Below are 19,548 nucleotides of genomic sequence, written 5' to 3'. Positions count from 1 at the left end.
CCATACCCAAGTGTCCAAACTGTGAAAACCATGTGGGCGTGTACCGATGTCTGAGAGAGCAGCTGTCAAAGATACCATACCCACGTGTCCAAACTGTGAAACGATGTGGGCGTGTACCGATATCTGTGACAGCGGTTGCCAAAGATATCATTCCCAAATTCTGAAGACAAAGAGGTCTAGCATTTGTAAGAAACCTGAACAAACCAGAATAAACAAGACATGTCTTGTGCTATAAACACAAAGCTGTATTGATTTTACAACTGTGAATACAGACTTTTAGTGTTTTACGGTGCAAACGGCAAGAAATTCAATGTACTAAACAAAAAAGTTGAGGTAAAGCATCATCACATTTGGTTAGATTAAAAAATAAAATTTCAAACATTTCATCACAATTAGGGTTAAACATAATATAAAATGATCTGATGTCGAAAATAATGATCATCCTCATGAGGAAATTCTACATTAAATCGTCCAGGTAAAAAGAAAAAATCAAGACTGTCAACAAGCTTCTTCTGACTTCACACCTTAATGGAAATAACAGCAAAAATACAAAGCTGACAAAATCTGTAATGCAATATCAGACAATTCATTCTGATTCAAACAATATCTTTAAACATTTTCATTTCAGTTTGAGTAAATATCAAGTAATCCAGGTGGACATATAGGGCCATACTACCTAAACAGGTCTCACTGACATCACTTCACTTTGAAACACCTAAAATGCTTGTTACTGCTACATTTCTACATTTTAAGAATAAAACATAATGAAAAACATATTTGAAATGAAATGGTCTTTCAGCTGATGTCAACTTTGTATTTTTGCTGCCACTGCCTTTAACAGAAGATTATATGTCTAAGGCATGTGTGTGATGATGTAGTAAATTCCCATTTCAGGATATACGATGTACACCCTGCATAGAGGAGAAATGGTCCACAATGAATCTGCATCACATTATCTAATGTCATGTAAAGATTAAAACCCTGGTCAGTAGTTTAATATTGAAACATCCTCGGACACAAGTGAAATGTGAAAAGATTTGACAAAAATGCTAACTGAATTTTATTTTTTCTGGCCAATGTACAACCAAATAGAGATGTATATAGTAGATATGTATGTTATACATACATTTATACATGAAACCCAGCACAAAATGTGATGGACAGTACCAGTATGTAATAAGCACATATTAGCCCTGGCACATACATGCACATGCTGGGTTCACAAAATGCTCATTTTCTTACAGAATGTCTTCAGCGGGATCACCTCTGCTGTAAACATGTAGTGCTTATGTTTGCTACCCTCTTAATAACATCAATAATACCATCAAGTTAGTCACAGGAAAGATCTATCACCCAGTATTTTAATATCACAAATAAATCAATAAAGTGACTGATAGTCCCAAGATAATGCAACATATGCTTAAACAAATCGCAGAGATTGCTGAACAAACACGTACTGAACATTTCTGTATATACAACAAAACTGGCTCAAATGCACACCATAAACATTACACAAACGTTTGTTCATGTATAAATCTAGCGCATATATGCATTATATATAACAAGATGGTTATTTAGGAGATTTCTTTCAAAATGTAGTTCAAGCTACACTTAAAACCATGTCATACATGTAGCACTGTATAAAGAGCACAGCAGAACAATAAAACACACAACATGGCTGAAACGAAATGTTTGTTCATGGGTTTATCACACACAAAAAAAATTGGAAATGAACACAGAGAATCAAGATTCCATAAGGGACTTACCTGAATGCATGAACTGAATTTACCATGGCTGTACTACTAAGGACTAACATGTGGACATCCACATAAACACAGGAACAGATAGAACCAGAGTTCCATAAGGCACAAGGAACCTGTATTCCACAAGGGACTATTCAACTCTTGGAACACAAAAAATCTGGTTCCACAAGAGACTATTAAACACATAAACACAAGGAACCGGCATTCCAAAAGTGACTATTAGACACATAAACAGAGAGAACCTGGATTACACAACAGACTATTTAACAAATGAACACAATGAACCTCTATTCCACCAAGAGGTACAGATATTAAATACATGAACAGAAAAAGCATGAAAATCACAAGGTACTATTAAACACATAAACAGAATTTGGATTCCACAAGAGACTATTAAACACATGAACAAAAAGAACCTGAAAATCCAAAGTACAATTAAACAAATAAACAGAAAGAATCTGGATTCCACAAGGGATTTTTAAACACATGCACATAAAGAATCTGGATTCTATTAGGGACTATTAAACACATAAATCAGACCTTCACAAGACTCCATGAGACAAACTAATGAACATGAAGAACCTCAGTTCCACAAGGGACTATTAAACATGAACAAAAAGAACCAGGGTTCCACAAGTCTCTTTGAGAGATTACCACATGAACCTAGGTTCCACAAGGCACTAACACAATAACAGAAAGAACCTTGGCTTTACAAGGGAAATTACACATGAACAGAATGAATCTGGGTTCCACAAGGCACCATAAAGACCTACACAAAAGCAGCACAGTATGTTACACCCAATGCCCAGATTTACCAACGAAGTAGACAAGTTTAAAGTTAGCATAACTTAGAAGAGGTAATTTAGGTAATATAAAGAAAAAATTCAGACAAGACAACAATACTCTAGAACATAGTTTCTGGCATGTAATATCACACTGAAGCACTTGACTAGTACAGTCTTCAGGCTTTATCATCTACTATAATTAGGAAAAATAATCTACACTTTCCACTACATCTTGCCTACTCCCTTGTTAACATGGTATCAAACTACCAGTACCTCAACTCACACGCCTTTGGTTATTCCCTCTTGGAGTGTTGTTTAGTTGTTGAATCTGTCAGTGTATCAGTGAGATAGGGACAGCCTAGAGACTTCAGACACATCTCCTTCTGGTGTGGCTCATTCACTGTCCACACCAAAACGCTGACACCCAGGGCACGCCAGCCATTCACATAGTTCCTGAAAACATGCACACATAATACATAATAACAGAAGTAGATATATGGCTATATATGTATATATACAGGTAACTTCTCAACACTAATTTTAATTACTACCTCTTCAAAGTCTCTGGCCCCCAGATTTAAGCTGAACTTCTAAACCGAGAATGACATGAAAATCAATGACACAAGATAAACAAATCACAAAATAAATACCTTATTACAAACATATGTTCAGAGTTGGTCTTAAGGGAGGTGTGCAATTTTTGACAGCTTGGCAGTTAAAATCAGAAAATCTGCTAGCAACCTGCGGATGGTCGTGGGTTTCCCCTGGGCTCTGCCCAATTTCCTCCCACGATAATGCTGGCCGCCATTGTATCAGTGAAATATTCTTGAGTATGGCGTAAAACATGAATCAAATAAATAAATAAATCAAATTACAAAAATATGTAACTACAAACACCTGGTCAATGTGAGTCAATGTGAGCCAGGAATGTGTGTACTTACACGGACACCTTGTCAATGTGAAACATGAACCAGACACCTGGTCAGTGTGAGACAGAAAGGTGTGTACTTACACAGACACCTGGTCAATGTGAAACATGAACCAGACACCTGGTCAGTGTGAGACAGAAAGGTGTGTACTTACAGACACCTGGTCAATGTGATCCAGAAAGTGTGTACTTACATGTACATAGACACCTGGTCAGTGTGAGAAAGAAAGTGTGTACCTACATGTACACAGACACCTGGTCAATGTGCAACTGGAAGGTGTGTACTTACACAGACACCTGGTCAATGTGAGCCAGGAAAGCAGAATTACCACAGAGATACCAAAGCCAGGAATTATGACTCCACTCTAACAGCATATCCAATGGACCTGCCAAAAACTGTTTCCATCGCTCAGCAAATCGTGGTTCATCTGATCCTGGGCTCTTAATAGAGAGAAAATGGTGACGATGTGTCAGAGCTGTCACGATCAAGGGATCTCTTCTGCGAACCTGAAACAACATAGTAATGAGCAGTTGGCAGTGTTACGGTATTGAAAACGGCAACAGAAAACAGACTCAGTGACTCAATATTACAATGTAAACAATGCTTTATATATAAAATGAGACGTACAGTTTTACAGACAGTTCAACAACAACAACATACACATCAGTATTACCGGTCTTTACAAGTTTCCAGTTCACCTTTGCATCCCAAGGAATGTATTCCAGGAAATCCAATGTAAAGACCATGGGATAAACACACAATTCACACAAGTCACAAATTGTCCTAGACAGGTACTTCGCCAGGTTAGCGAACACGAACACAGTACACAGGTTACACAGAACTGGAACAGTCAAGCCTTTGAATGACGTCACACCCGCAGAGCACAACACAGGGTAAATACAGGCATGGAGGTATAATCCACTTCAGATCAGTCACAGCTCCCGCAGAAGCTCACAAACGAGCCGTTCAGAGACGTGGAGTAATGTCACCTTGTGGCAGAACGAACGTCCTTTGCAAAACTGAAAACTTCAGTTTAGAGTCCTTGACGACCTTGTCGGTCAGGTGAGGTCAGCGTGTTAAACAAATTACACAGTCCACACTGTATAATCATAATCAAGATCCGAACACCAATAAACGTGACTTCCGCAGAAATTCACATAAACCAGACATCAGTACTACTGTGGTACATAAACGGTGCCGGCATAAAAAACTGTCCTCCCAAATGAAACTGGCATCACCAGCTCATATCAAAATAATGGACTCGATACGAGAGCGTCGCACACTCTCCTGGCTCCCAGTGGATGCAGCAAAAAATACCTCCACTCTGCACAGAAAACACGGCTTATATACGTGCCAGGTGGATTCAACTATTCTTAGACACAGAATTAACAGCCAATGAACATCCAGTTAAATAAACAGAGCATTGAACAAGGTGCTTTCGGCCAGGTCCGCACTGTACATATATAACAGGGCCTGTTATGCTTATAACATATAACACAAAGGTCCGCAGACTAACAGTACATGAAGACGTTAAATAGTCATACATAACAGCAGCAATCAGAACATGTAAGAATGTCCATGTTTGTGACCGCTTATGAAAAAGCAATCAAATTCTGTAGACTAGAATATGGTCACACAAGAATATAACCTACACTGCCTAAACTGACAGATTATTGTGTGAACACACAGACAGCTGCAATTTTTATTCTATATCCATGGACTTGTATATGTCTGGAATAAAACAATATTATTACTTATAATATTAGAATCTAGAAATCTAGGCTCACTGTGCTTTGAGAGGTATAGACTGTATAACTATACTTGGATCAAGACAAAAAAACATAACATGCAAACTGACCTAAACAACCTTCATTTTGTTTTATTAATTTTTTTACCTTCAAAATAATCCATGGGTTGAACGAACAAACAACAGCATTTCCATACAAGTCTGGATACTTTTGGAAGAGATTTGCAATGGTGTCAGCAGTCTGCAAGTCAGATCAAAGTATGCTACATGTACTTAGTGAAAAGCTAATGCATGTACACGTGTAACCACATTTAAAAAGAAAAGAGGAGAAAAGTCATTAAAACATAGTCAACACATACTTTACTTCACTGATGGTACTATACTGACAAACAATGACATAGCAGCTTGAGTGAAACACTAGCAACAAGCATGTCATACACCAATTGATCCATTCAAGCCTTGTTTACTGCCAGATTACACCATTATCCACATCTAAATGATGAGGTATATCATTTCCAAACAATAACTTTCTACTGAATCTTACTTTTGAGGCATTGATGCCTTTACAATCTAAGAAAATCTTCATTCCCATGTGCAAGCATTGTCTGACACCTTCCTCTAAGGTGGGTATGCGGACATCAGGAAATCTACTGCTGCAAATACAAATATAACATTCATGAAAATAGAAGTGGACTACTGGGAAGCAACTGTATATACCATAGGACAGTGTACGCAAGACATGTTCATAACACTTAACATGCATGATTAGTTTGGAGTATTTTAGATCATTTCCACCACTCATTAAACTAAATGAAATGATATCCGTGAAAAATTCTTCAGTACAGCAATATGAAATACAATGAAATAAATACATAAATAAAATATTTTCAAGGTACAAGCAAGTCAGTTTAGAATTCATATTTTTACACCCAGAACCAGTGTTTAAAAATAATCCTGCATAATGAAGTTATTCCACATCATCATCACCTAAGCAGAAGATTACCTGTGGATAGCAGATGCCCTAAGAACCTTAAGCTCTGGCAGAGTAAAGCTGCTGATCTCTCCTGTGCCATTAGTTGTCCTGTCAACTGTACTGTCATGTAATATTACTGGCACACCATCCCGTGTAAATTCGACATCCAGTTCGACTGCAGTTGCACCATTTTTACAAGCCTACCATCAAAAGACAATGTCACACATAATCCCAACATGCAGCTTCACAAGGCCACTCATTTCATTGCTGTGTTTATTTTCTAAAAATATTAAAATATAACAGCCTGGGGTCCTGTTATAAAGAAGGTGTAACACTACGTAAAGTGACATTACTATGGTAACATATGTCTACAGTATGTGTCGTCATGACAGTTACGTTTGACGTTAATGTTACCCGTTCACTCTCTTTGTTAACAGCCTCTGAAATCACGCCCTGAAAACTGATTTTGTCTGAACAGTCGACCGAGAACACCATTTTGTGCATCTTAAGGTTGTATTTATGAGGTGGTACATACATGTATTTCACTTAAAAATGGACAAATGACAGGAACTGAACATCATACCGGTAACCAGATTAAATAAGTTATTTGTGTCTTCAAGTTAGCTGTGTTGCATGGAACAATACAACTTACACTCATTTGTGCATATCCGTCAACTATGAAAGAGAACTGTCAGAACAAACAATTACCAGTTTAAATGCTTCGATAGTGTTTTCAGGCGCATCTAGACTGGCGCCGCGGTGAGCTATGATATGTGGGCCTTTTCTCGATACCAAGATTTCATCGGACGCCTCTTTTTCCACTTGATCAAAGCGGAAATAAAATAGACATCCCACAGCTGCTATAAAAAATGGCAACGCCAGAAAAGTTCCTAGAAGTGTGCTAAGAATGGCAAAGAAAATGAAAAGATTGATCAGTAAGGTGGAAGTCCTCACTGAAACCATTTTTAACCCGGCCGACCGGATCGACTGCTGCGTTGGTTGACAAGATGGACTTATTCAACTTCTTTTGAGGAAACGTCTTAAAGGGAGGCTACTCTAGACAAGCGCGTTAGATATATGTACATGTACAACGTAATACACGTTAGCACTTAATGCAGCGCCATGAAATATGACGTACTTATTACCATAGAATTATATTTTGTATGTATGTGTGTATATGTATGTAACAGCCATCATCATTGCCTGGCTGCTTTAGAATATAGCAAATCAGAGTGTTCAACAAATGTTTCACTATAATCTAACCTTATTTGACATGTTGCTCTCTCTGCAATAGTACGTAGTCCTACAAAACTACATGTGTGTCATAATAAAACTTAACCGAACTTACGTTTCAGAGGAATTTTGCGCAGTATTTATCTGGATTAGGTTTAAAGAGAACCCTATTCTAAACACCGGTGTAGCCGTTAACATGCCAAACTTCGAATCAGCTAGTTTACCACTGCATGTAATAAAACAGATGGAATTTAGTTTTGAAGTGCATGTAGGACGACGTGTAGGCCTAGGTGTGCCCCTAGGTTGCAGAAACCGGGGCATTTTGCATAACTTTTGGCTTAGAACTCCAATACACAAGTCCCCGCATGACCCGGACATACTCGGCTCGGATTTCGTTAACGTTAACATTTTATTAAGGTAATTCTAAGGTTAGGCCCAAAGAGGGATTTGCATGCAGCCATCTCTATGGAATTTTCCCGCAATTAGGCCTGAACACCATAGTGTTTTTATTTAGAATATTTCACTTCTTTTAGAACACACGACGACTGTGAGCATTATTGTAGGGACACCCAGGAAGAACCCCGGGGAAACCTACGACCATTCGTGGGTTTGTATAAGTTGTTGCTTGTCTTTCACAGTCTTTGGGCACCTTTACCAGGAGGCATCATGCGTTCCAAACGGCAACTGACCTTTAACTAAGTCGATAAAGCTCTGGAGTTCAGCTATGGAGATCCGAGTTCAATTTCTGGTGAGACCAATACAGAGTTGTAAATTTATAGCTAGATATAGAAGGTAGTAGTTCTTACGTGCTGTGATATTTGAACTAAAATTCTGGAGCCTCTCAACAATGTAGTCACTGTGAGTTCAAGTCTAGCCCATGCTGGCTTCATCTCCGGTCGTATGTAGGAAGGTCTTCCAGCAGCCTGCAGATGGTCGATCGTGGGTACGCACCGTGCTCTGCTCGGTTTCCTCCCACAATATATAATGCTGGCCGCCATCGAATAAGTAAAATATTATTGGGAACCAGTACATCGTAAAACACCAATCAAATAAATCAATAAATTCGGTACTTCATTTGTTTATTTATTTGACTGGTGTTTTACGCCGTAAATTTCCTCAAGAATATTTCGCTTATACCACTTCGAACAGCATTATGATGGGAGGGAACAGGGCAGAGCCCGAAGGAAACACCCGACAATCCGCACGTTTGAATTCAGTAAATGTCAGAAGTGTAGGCTACATCGTACATGTACTATTTATAGTGTTAAAATTACTCTAAACTTTCGAAAAGTTATAATCCGAATTTAAACGCACTCACAATGTTAATTGTGAAGAGGTAATTATTTGGGCTATTCTAAAATAGCAGTAAAAATTCGATTGGACGTTTTTTCCATAATTCTCCATTATGGCGTCGATAAATAGGCCTATCATCATTTTTTTAAAATTTCGACCTATAAATACATGTAAGGCGACATGCCCTCACATCTATAGATCCTATAGGAGCATCATCATGTGCGTTCAAGATTATAACCTGAATGTTTGTGCTTTAGTTTAAGAACGGGTCTTGCTACTGCGTTAAGAATGAGGGGGTTACCGCATCAAACCGGGAAGCATAATGTGACCAGTAAACCGTAAGGGTCACGTGGGTGGTGTATGTATGGGGCCGACCCAATGCTTGTTTACTTTGTTGTGTACATGTATGCGGCCCGAGGAGTGGCAGACAGGCTGTGTGAAAACACGGTCAGGTGGTTGAAAGAACCCCGCACTTGTGACCGTGAGTCAGGCCCAGGAATGAAGGTTTCAGAAGGTAAAAACATGGCGGATACAGGTAAGCAAGTTCTGTGTGAGCAAGTGTGTGTCGGTAGTAAGTCTGGCAATGTAATGCATCAAGAATAGCGTATGTGCAAGTAAACATACCATGCATGCATTATGCCCATGCTGTATGAATATAAGGTATAATTGTTACTTAGGTAACGATGTCAGACGTAAAATGGGTACAAGCCTGCCTTTGATTCTGTTGGCAATTGGCAGATTGAGATGTCTGTCGGCCTGCATTGCACACATGTATACGTGTACTTAAACGTCATCAGCGAGGCTCCACAAGGTGTGCATGAACGAAGAGTATATATTCTGTATATAATATAGTCCTGTACCCCGAAACAGAACCATTATTACGTGTATTTATATGACACCTACAGAGCCTATACATTGGGTATGTATACCCTACCCTACTTCATATCGGACGACTTAATTGAGCTCTGAGGAGATGAGAAGAATGTACACGTATATAGAGTAAACTCATACAGACTGAGATTTTAGTGATCGATAATTTGACCCACATATATATATAGGGCCTAACGAAGGCTACATCCAGATGCCTTATCAAAGCCATGAAAGGTTCAATAGATCAACACAAATTTGCGAGAATACATAGGAATCCAACCGTTAGGCATTTTTAGCGTATTACATGGTGTTCAAAAACTAAACATAGGGCATATTTCCGACTATCAACAAATAGCCTATTACATGGTCATCATTATATTATATAGATGCATGTGTTCTAGATGCTGTCTCAGTACTATATATTTCGCTACTTTATTTAAACTTTTACAAGGAAAGATGGCGATATTACTGGGTAATAATGTATTCATTGCTGAACTGGTTCCTTGTGAGGATGGTTGGTATATAAGTGCCTGACGATGTATGGATTGGGTTAGTATTTGCCAGCAGGGGTTTACAGGCTCCGTGTGTAGCCTATTATCAGAGGCTTTGTCAACCGGAACTGTAAGCTGCATGTTTAGGCCTACTCACTGTGTACAAATATTAAGGTTGCGTCAGCTATGCGAATATAGTCTCGGGGACTTTTCATCGTTGCAGGAAATTATAAAACTTCTTTGTAACCATGCACAGCTACATTCTCGTCACTTGCGCATGTAGTCCAGACGTGACAGCAGTGGTGAAATGGATAACCATCGTATATAACCCGCCATTTACAAGTGGCCGGGGCATTATCTATTTATAGCTGTGTGGTTGTTCAAGAGATAAGGCGGTTGTATAAGCTCAGCTATGTACATATACCTCCGATTATGAGCTGTCTAACTGAATATCAAGGAAGTTTATAATACTTGGTGTCTGACCAGTTGTGTCATTGCCGCGGAAGATGGCGAGGGCAGACGTACAGATACGTTCTGATCACTTTGAGAGAGGTACCCTATATCTGGTCTCACATTTTGAGTCATTTACATTAACTAATATTGCATGGTACCTTAAAAAGCTGCCTGTGACTTAGTCTGCTCTAAGCATTCGTGTGCAGTTTTAACGGTTTACCAAGGAATATGTGACGCCATTAAGATTGGCTCCCAAGATCACGAAGGTGTTTTAGACTAATATCGGAGATCATTCCATACCTTAAATGCTGATATTCGTTTTTGTGAAGAAAGATAACTATTAGTAATAAAATTAAAATTCTTGAGGTACATGTTTGTCACAACTTTAACGCGGTAAACAGTTTGGCAGTTAAGATTAAGATACACTCGTGATCATGTTGCCTGCGCCAGAAGGAAAAATTGCAGGCAGTTGGCAGCTGAAGCAAAAAACACAGGTCTATCGATTTACACATAGAATGCATGTGTTCATAGCCTGTTGCACTTGAACGGAACCTTCCCAACTATGGCGCTGTTATTTCTGTGTATTCTCCCTGATTCAGACCCGGCAGAGTACCGCTGTGTGTGCTATTACACGAATTGGTCCCAGTACCGGCCCGGAACCGGGAAATTCTTCCCCGAAAATGTCGATCCCCATTTACTCACCCACGGGGTATACGCCTTCGCCAAGCTCGACGGTAATAAACTGAAGGCCTTTGAGTGGAATGATGAGTCGACGCCATGGATGAAGGGAATGTAAGTTTTATTTATTTATTATTCATTTATTTATAACGATATATCTTCATTGTTGTGAAGGATGCTAAAGAACATGTATATGCTGTGACGTCAGAGCATTCCCAGTCTTTCTTAACCCCGATTGGTCTCCATCGTCAGTAGGTATTGCGCATGCGGTGAAGCTTAGTAGATCCAGGCAGTCAAATGATATAAATGTTAAATTAACTGTATAATGACAATGTGTAATACCAACATTATAATTCTGATACTGATCATGCAATTCGTATAGGTATAGCCGGTTTAATGACCTGAAGAAGATCAACCCTAAGCTAAAGACTTTATTGGCTGTTGGAGGCTGGAATCTGGGATCGGCCCCCTTCACAGCCATGGTCAAGACGGCAGCCAATAGAAAAGAGTTTGTCACCACGTCCATCGAATTCCTGCGAAAGAGAGACTTTGACGGATTGGATATTGACTGGGAGTATCCAGCCAATCGGGGAAGTCCTCCCGAGGACAGAGCCCACTTCACAAGCTTGCTGACCGTAAGAGGCCATTACATGTACTTTAATGCCAAAGATTTTTTGAAATATTGTTTTGTCTGATTTCACGTGCATGGTCCAACTGGTTCACGCTGAGTGGCGCTAATGCCGTTTGTAAGCCCAATTCTTCAAGTCCACTAAAATATTTGTCTTCAAGTCAAACGGAAGTGCAGTCATATTGATAACAGCGTCCCAAACGTCTTACGTAATGAAAAAGCAATCATATTGATAGCTGACGTTCTATCGAGTCCCAAACGTAGTGGAAGTTCAGTCATATTGATATCTGACGTTCTGGAATGTTCCCAAAGTCTTCAGCAGTGGAAGTGCAATCATATTGATATCGGACGTCCTGCAGCGTCCCAGTCGTCTCACATGTAATGGAAGTGCATATTGATATCTGACGTCCTGCAGTGTTCTAACGTCTCACGCGTCTGCTCGTGGGGCCTTGGTGACAATAAGCAGCCTAACGTTCACTGAGATGTGCATATCTGTACGTCACACGTGGGAAAGTTCGTCTGAAAGTTGCCAATGGTCGGTGGTTTACACCGCGCACTCCAGGTTCCTTCATCCATAAAACTGACCATCATCGTGTAGGTGAAAAATTCTTGAGTTTGACGTTAAGGAACAATGAAACAGATAATTTATTACCTTCTCGCCTTCACAGGAATTACGGGCGGCCTTCGAGGCAGAGGCTAAGGCAACAGGGAAACCCCGCCTCTTACTCTCTGCAGCTGTGGGTGCTGGACAAAAAGAGATCGATTCCGCTTACGACGTCCCCGAAATATCCAAGTGAGTCAATCATTACATATGTCTGATATCAAGGCGCATTAACATGAACTCAAATGTCAACAACAATATTTAACATCGAACGATGCAACGAATTCTGTAATAAATTGACGCTGATCAAATTTGACGAAATCTCCAGCTCTTTTCACAAGTTAACTCTCTGTATATTCTGCGCGTGATCAGGTCGCTGGACATGCTAAATCTGATGACGTACGACTTCCACGGCGCCTGGGAGAAGTTCACTGGCTTTAACAGTCCTCTGTATGGTCGCAAAGACGAAACAGGCGACCAGAAGCTACTCAACATGGTAAGACATAACACATGTAACAGAAAACACGAAGCTAGACTAGCTGTCTTCAGGTGGAATTGTGTGGTTTTCCCATGGTTTCCATAAGTACACGTATTACCACCCTTCAATTGTATATGGTGAGAATATACCTGGCCCAAGGTGCATGCTATTCACGACAGTGTATCCGGACAGCGGACCTTCCTTCTTATATTAGCCTTCTTCTTAATAGCAGTAACGTTAAGCCTAAGAGTTAACCTCAAGTACAATTCTAAACGCTTTCTAATGGTCGTATTCGTCGAAGGAACATATCTTAAAACATATCGAATAAAGGCAAAAAGGTTTATCCCTGACCCTTCGTTACACCTAACGTGGGTATCGCAAAAAAGTTCTCTGAGACAAGTTACCAGACTAAAATACTACTGTTTTGCGCAGTGATGGGACAAATATTCTCGCATCAGAGTTACATGTTGGAGGAGCAGTAGATCCTAAGGGTGCACGAACCACTTTCGTTCTGCGGGTATGCTGTTTGGTTTAAATTCGACTTAGCACCTTCCTTTGTTTTGTCATAAGGACTGGGCAGTTCAACATTGGCTGAGTAAAGGAGCACCTCCTGAGAAGATCAACCTGGGCCTGGCAATGTACGGTCACGATTTTACCCTGAAAAACTTATCCAAATCAGCCCCCGGCGATCCGGCCTCGGTGGGACAAGCCGGAAAGTACACCCGACAACCCGGCATTCTCTCTTACTATGAGGTAAATGTAACTCAAGAGAGAAATTACATTGTTTCATTTTTACATTTAATGATTTGATTTGATCAATCTCCTGATTACCCCCGGCTCTTTCTTCACTTCCTGCACTTTATGATCGGCCCGTCAACATCCTAATTACCCCCGGCTCTTTCCGCACTCCTTGCGCTTTATGATCGACCCGTCAACCTCCTGATTACCTCCGGCTCTTTCCTCACTTCCTCCACTTTTTGATCGGCCTGTCAACCCCCTGATTACCTCCGGCTCTTTCCTCACTTCCCCCACTTTAGTCCGTTGGGTCCATATCCCAATATTTCCGAACTTTCTCTTCTTCATGCACCACAGCATTTTCACACCTTCCCATCTTCCCCTTTCCCTATTCACCTCAATACATCGTGTTTTCTCACCTTACCCTCTCTACCTCAGTATTTCTTTTTTACCCTCTTCACCCCAGTTGTCCCTCTCTTTCTCCTCTTCGCCACAGTATTCCTCCACTATCTCCTCTTCTCCCCAGTATATATTCGGTACACCTTCACTAGAACTCAGCTCATATCCTCACCCCAAAATTTCCTCACCTTCCCTTTTTCACCTCCCCGTCTTCACCTCAGTATTTTCTCACCTTCCCCTCTTCACCGCAGTATTTCCTCACTTTCCTCTCTTCACCTCACCTTTCTTCACTCTAGTGTTTCCTCACCTTCCTCTCTACACCTCCCCCTTCTTCACTTCAGTATTTCCTCGCCTTTCCCTCTTCACCGCAGTATTTCCGCACCTTCCCCTCTTCATTGCAGTGTTTCCTCACCTTCCCTTTTTCACCTCAGTATTTTTTTACCTCACCTCTTCATCACAGTATTTCCTCACCTTTCCCTCTTCACCTCCTCTTCATCACTCCAGTATTTCCTTGTATTTCCCTCGTCATTGCAGTATTTCCTCACCTTCTTTTCTTCACCACAGTATTTTCTCATCTTGTCTTCTTCACCCCAGTATTGTCTCACCTTCCCCTCTTCACCACAGTATTCCCTCAACTTCATCTCTTCGCCTCAGTGGTTGCTCACGTTTCCATTTTTCACCTCAGTATTTCCTCACCTTTCCATCTTCACCGTTCCCTGTTCACCACAGTAGGCTGTACTTTCTCAACTTCTCCTCTTCACCCCAGTATTTCCTCACCTTGCTCTCTTCACCTGAGTATTTTCTCACCTTCTCTTCTTCACGCCATTATTTCCTCATCTTCCCTTCTTCATTAGTATCTTCTCACCTTTGCCTCTCCACCCCAATATTTCCTCACCTTCCCCTCTTCACCTGAGTTTTTTCTCACCTTCCCTGCTTCACCTGAGTTTTTTCTCACCTTCCCTGCTTCACCTGAGTATTTTCTCACCTTTCCCTCTTCACCCCAGTATTTTCTCACCTTCCCCTCTTAACCCCAGTATTTCCTCACCTTCCCCTCCTCACCTCAGTATTTCCTCACCTTCCCCTCTCCACCTCAGTATTTCCTCACCTTCCCCTCCTCACCTCAGTATTTCTTCACCTTCCCCTCCTCACCTCAGTATTTCCTCACCTTCCCCTCCTCACCTCAGTATTTCTTCACCTTCCCCTCCTCACCTCAGTATTTCCTCACCTTCCCCTCTCCACCTCAGTATTTCCTCACCTTCCCCTCCTCACCTCAGTATTTCCTCACCTTCCCCTCTCCACCTCAGTATTTCTTCACCTTCCCCTCCTCACCTCAGTATTTCCTCACCTTCCCCTCTCCACCTCAGTATTTCTTCACCTTCCCCTCCTCACCTCAGTATTTCCTCACCTTCCCCTCTCCACCTCAGTATTTCCTCACCTTCCCCTCCTCACCTCAGTATTTCCTCACCTTCCCCTCCTCACCTCAGTATTTCTTCACCTTCCCCTCCTCACCTCAGTATTTCCTCACCTTCCCCTCTTAACCCCAGTATTTCCTCACCTTCCCCTCCTCACCTCAGTATTTCCTCACCTTCCCCTCTCCACCTCAGTATTTCCTCACCTTCCCCTCCTCACCTCAGTATTTCTTCACCTTCCCCTCCTCACCTCAGTATTTCCTCACCTTCCCCTCCTCACCTCAGTATTTCCTCACCTTCCCCTCTCCACCTCAGTATTTCCTCACCTTCCCCTCCTCACCTCAGTATTTCCTCACCTTCCCCTCCTCACCTCAGTATTTCCTCACCTTCCCCTCCTCACCTCAGTATTTCCTCACCTTCCCCTCCTCACCTCAGTATTTCCTCACCTTCCCCTCCTCACCTCAGTATTTCCTCACCTTCCCCTCCTCACCTCAGTATTTCCTCACCTTCCCCTCCTCACCTCAGTATTTCCTCACCTTCCCCTCCTCACCTCAGTATTTCTTCACCTTCCCCTCCTCACCTCAGTATTTCCTCACCTTCCCCTCCTCACCTCAGTATTTCCTCACCTTCCCCTCTCCACCTCAGTATTTCCTCACCTTCCCCTCTCCACCTCAGTATTTCTTCCCCTTCCCCTCCTCACCTCAGTATTTCCTCACCTTCCCCTCCTCACCTCAGTATTTCCTCACCTTCCCCTCCTCACCTCAGTATTTCCTCACCTTCCCCTCCTCACCTCAGTATTTCCTCACCTTCCCCTCTCCACCTCAGTATTTCTTCCCCTTCCCCTCCTCACCTCAGTATTTCCTCACCTTCCCCTCCTCACCTCAGTATTTCCTCACCTTCCCCTCCTCACCTCAGTATTTCTTCACCTTCCCCTCCTCACCTCAGTATTTCCTCACCTTCCCCTCTCCACCTCAGTATTTCCTCACCTTCCCCTCCTCACCTCAGTATTTCCTCACCTTCCCCTCTTCACCTCAGAATTTCCTCACCTTCCCCTCTTCACCCACTATTTTTCACTTCTCCACGTCACCCCAGTATTTCCTCTCTTTGCCCTCTCCACTCAACTAATTTCCCCTCATCAACCGAGTATTTTTTTTTTTTTTGCCTTCTCCTCTTCACCCTGGGATTTTGTCGTTTTTCCATCTTCACCCCAGTATTCCCTCACTTTCATCTCTTCACCCCAGTATTCCCCCACTTTCTCCTCTTCACCCCAGTATTCCCTCACTTTCTTCTCTTCACCCCAGTATTCCCCCACTTTCTCCTCTTCACCCCAGTATTCCCTCACTTTCTTCTCTTCACCACAGTATTTCCCACTTTCTCCTCTTCACCCCAGTATTCCCTCACTTTCTTCTCTTCACCCCAGTATTCCCCCACTTTCTCCTCTTCACCCCAGTATTCCCTTACTTTCTTCTCTTCGCCCCAGTATTCCCCCACTTTCTCCTCTTCACCCCAGTATTCCCTCACTTTCTTCTCTTCGCCACAGTATTCCCTCACTTTCTCCTCTTCACCCCAGTATTCCCTTACTTTCTTCTCTTCGCCACAGGATTCCCCACTTTCTCCTCTTCACCCCAGTATTCCCTCACTTTCTTCTCTTCACCCCAGTATTCCCCCACTTTCTCCTCTTCACCCCAGTATTCCCTCACTTTCTTCTCTTCGCCACAGTATTCCCCCACTTTCTCCTCTTCTCCCCAGTATATACTCGGTATACCTTCTCTAGAACTCAGCTGACATTCTCACTTCCAGATTGCCACACTGCTCGACGGAGGAGGACAGCGGCAGTGGTGTGACGAGCAGAAGGTTCCATTCGCCGTGAAGGGCAATCAGTGGGCCGGGTATGATGATGAACAGAGTCTTAAGTTAAAGGTACATGTACACTACCTTTTTCATGTCTGTGTTTTTTATCTGTGTATTTGTGACAGTTTTTAGGTTTATGACAGTTTATGCGGACGAAACACGACCTAACGTAAACCCTCAGTAATGTGCCTACAGATGTAGCAGTATATACGATAGACATGACACAATATATGTTCTGTAATACTCCGTTAATTAGTACACCGTATGTACGTGTAGGCCTAGTGTTCCGCGCATGCGCATTGCCTATAGAAAGTACTCATACAGCACATGCGTCGACCTCTACCTTTCGCTTTACGTCACTGCCACCAATAGCAAATTTTGTACAGAAATCTTGAACAAAGCCGAGATCATTGCATGGGGCGTCGGCGATGAGGTAGACAGTGATGTCAGAAAACAATCAATCGGTCTCAATTTTTTTTCTCTAATAATACTTTATACACATGCATTCTCTTTATCTAGAGGTTGTACAGCATGATTCTAAGCCAAATCTGAAACAATTTTACTGATGAATGCCATGTAAATAGTTCCACAGTAGGCCCTAGTTCCGCGAGAGGATACGAATGATGAGGATAAGCCAAATCAAGCCTACGCGCGTCTCACAGGCTCCACATTACTTGTCTATTAGTGGCAGTGATGTAAAGCCAGTGGTAGAGAGCGACGAATGCGCTGTAAGGAGTATGGAAAATACTATGTGTCCCCAAATAACCAATATGTAGCAAAGGCATTCTTTTTCCGTGAAGATGTGTTATCATCGCCACTATCTCTACATTATCTTGTGTACATTGTATAGGCCCTATACCAGTAGGTGCTGCATGTAACTCTACCGGATAACAAACTTGTTTTAAAATGACCTTGTTCTGCAGGTTGCCTTCGCCAAGAAGAACAAACTCGGTGGTGTCATGGTGTGGTCATTAGACCTGGATGATTTCTGTGGAATGGGAGAAGAGAAAACGAAATACCCTCTGCTGACAACAGTTAATAAAGCCCTTCAAGCTTGAGCTTGGACATTCCGTCAGCACCACCCCTACTTTTAGACTTAACTTGCCAGTTGGCATTCCGCCCCCTGCCAATTGGCTGTGGTAAATAAGGCCCCAATTAAGGGTTTGGCATGGGTATTTCGTCACCAGTGTCTGTGATATAGACAGTCGTTCATAAGGACCCCGTCGGATTTCGTACTTCACTCATATTTTCATTACAGAATCTCTCCCAAATGTACGATCTATATCAGATTCAATCCGCTAAACAGTTGTCCCAATATAAAAAGATTTATATTTTATACCTTTATATTTTGCAATACAATATCCCATTTAACATTAGACTAATAATAAATATGCCTTAGAGTTTTTTTTAATTCCTGAACATTGTCGGTACGTATAGCCTACTATATTATGAGTTAGTGCTTTGGGTTTAACGTTGACGGAGTCCTTTGAGTGCGTGTAATGTGCCTCCTTGTTACAGGACGGATTTCCACCGCTCTTTTATCTAGTGTTGCTTCACTGAGACGTCTTACCGAAGGCAAGTAAGCCGCCTGCCCGAGCCATTATAATGGTGCGGGTCAACCAGTCGTTGCACTATTCCCTTCATGCTGAACGCCAAGCGTCTTAGGTGTGACACGACCCAGGATTGAACCTGGATCTACCGCCTTCCGTGTATATGTAAATCCAGCTCATGCTGATGCTGGCTTCCTCTCTGGTTGTACGCGGGAAGATCTGCCAGCAACCTGCGGATGGTCGTGGTTTTTCCCCGGGCTCTGCCCGGTTTCCACCCTCCATAATGCTGGCCGCCGTCGTATAAGTGAAATATTCTTGAGTACGGCGTAAAACACCAATCAAATAAATGAATAGATGGAAGTCTGTTTAAACTCTTGAATCAAACAAGTCAAATCAATGTCTGCCATGTTTTGAGTTCGAACTTCCGCCAAGGCCGGGCAAGGTACGGACTGGCTCTTTGAAAACCTCTTCCAAAAGGTCTATTCGTTGGGAATTTACTTGTTTTTTGCTTTTTATTGCCTGCGAATATATCAATGAACTATAAACAATAGATTTCGTTATCAACAGATTATTTTTCAAGCAGCCAATACGTACCTTTACGAGACTTGGAAAATCGAATTCAAAACATGTCGAACGCTGGTTCGACTTGTTCGATTCAATTTAAAAGACCGGATTACTGTTA

General features: G+C 41.9%; 2 protein-coding genes across 3 annotated transcripts; one reads left to right on the top strand and one right to left on the bottom strand.

The window, feature by feature from the left end:
• Positions 1-232: 232 nt before the first annotated feature.
• LOC135469539 (glycerophosphodiester phosphodiesterase 1-like) lies at positions 233-7,182 on the bottom strand. Its single transcript, XM_064748058.1, has 6 exons — positions 6,906-7,182; positions 6,228-6,397; positions 5,769-5,877; positions 5,373-5,465; positions 3,766-3,983; positions 233-3,001 (listed from the first exon to the last, which is right to left on the bottom strand). Exons 1-6 carry the CDS (start codon positions 7,158-7,160, stop codon positions 2,842-2,844), a joined length of 1,005 nt encoding a protein of 334 aa, XP_064604128.1. The 5' UTR covers positions 7,161-7,182; the 3' UTR covers positions 233-2,841.
• Positions 7,183-8,984: 1,802 nt separating this feature from the next.
• Positions 8,985-18,705, top strand: LOC135469513 (acidic mammalian chitinase-like). 2 transcript variants are annotated; one of them, XM_064748056.1, is made up of 8 exons: positions 8,985-9,258; positions 11,137-11,329; positions 11,598-11,850; positions 12,512-12,636; positions 12,817-12,940; positions 13,493-13,675; positions 17,266-17,385; positions 18,240-18,705. In XM_064748056.1, exons 1-8 carry the CDS (start codon positions 9,084-9,086, stop codon positions 18,372-18,374), a joined length of 1,308 nt encoding a protein of 435 aa, XP_064604126.1. In that variant the 5' UTR covers positions 8,985-9,083; the 3' UTR covers positions 18,375-18,705. The 2 variants fall into 2 exon arrangements, with proteins under 2 accessions (XP_064604126.1, XP_064604127.1); XM_064748057.1 differs by lacking the exon at positions 8,985-9,258 and adding an exon at positions 10,470-10,636.
• Positions 18,706-19,548: the final 843 nt, after the last annotated feature.

The sequence above is a fragment of the Liolophura sinensis genome, chromosome 1 (assembly GCF_032854445.1).
Source record: "Liolophura sinensis isolate JHLJ2023 chromosome 1, CUHK_Ljap_v2, whole genome shotgun sequence".
Lineage (NCBI taxonomy): Eukaryota > Metazoa > Mollusca > Polyplacophora > Chitonida > Chitonidae > Liolophura > Liolophura sinensis.
Note: the sequence above shows the minus strand (reverse complement) of the source record. Positions and strands in the feature narration are given on the sequence as shown.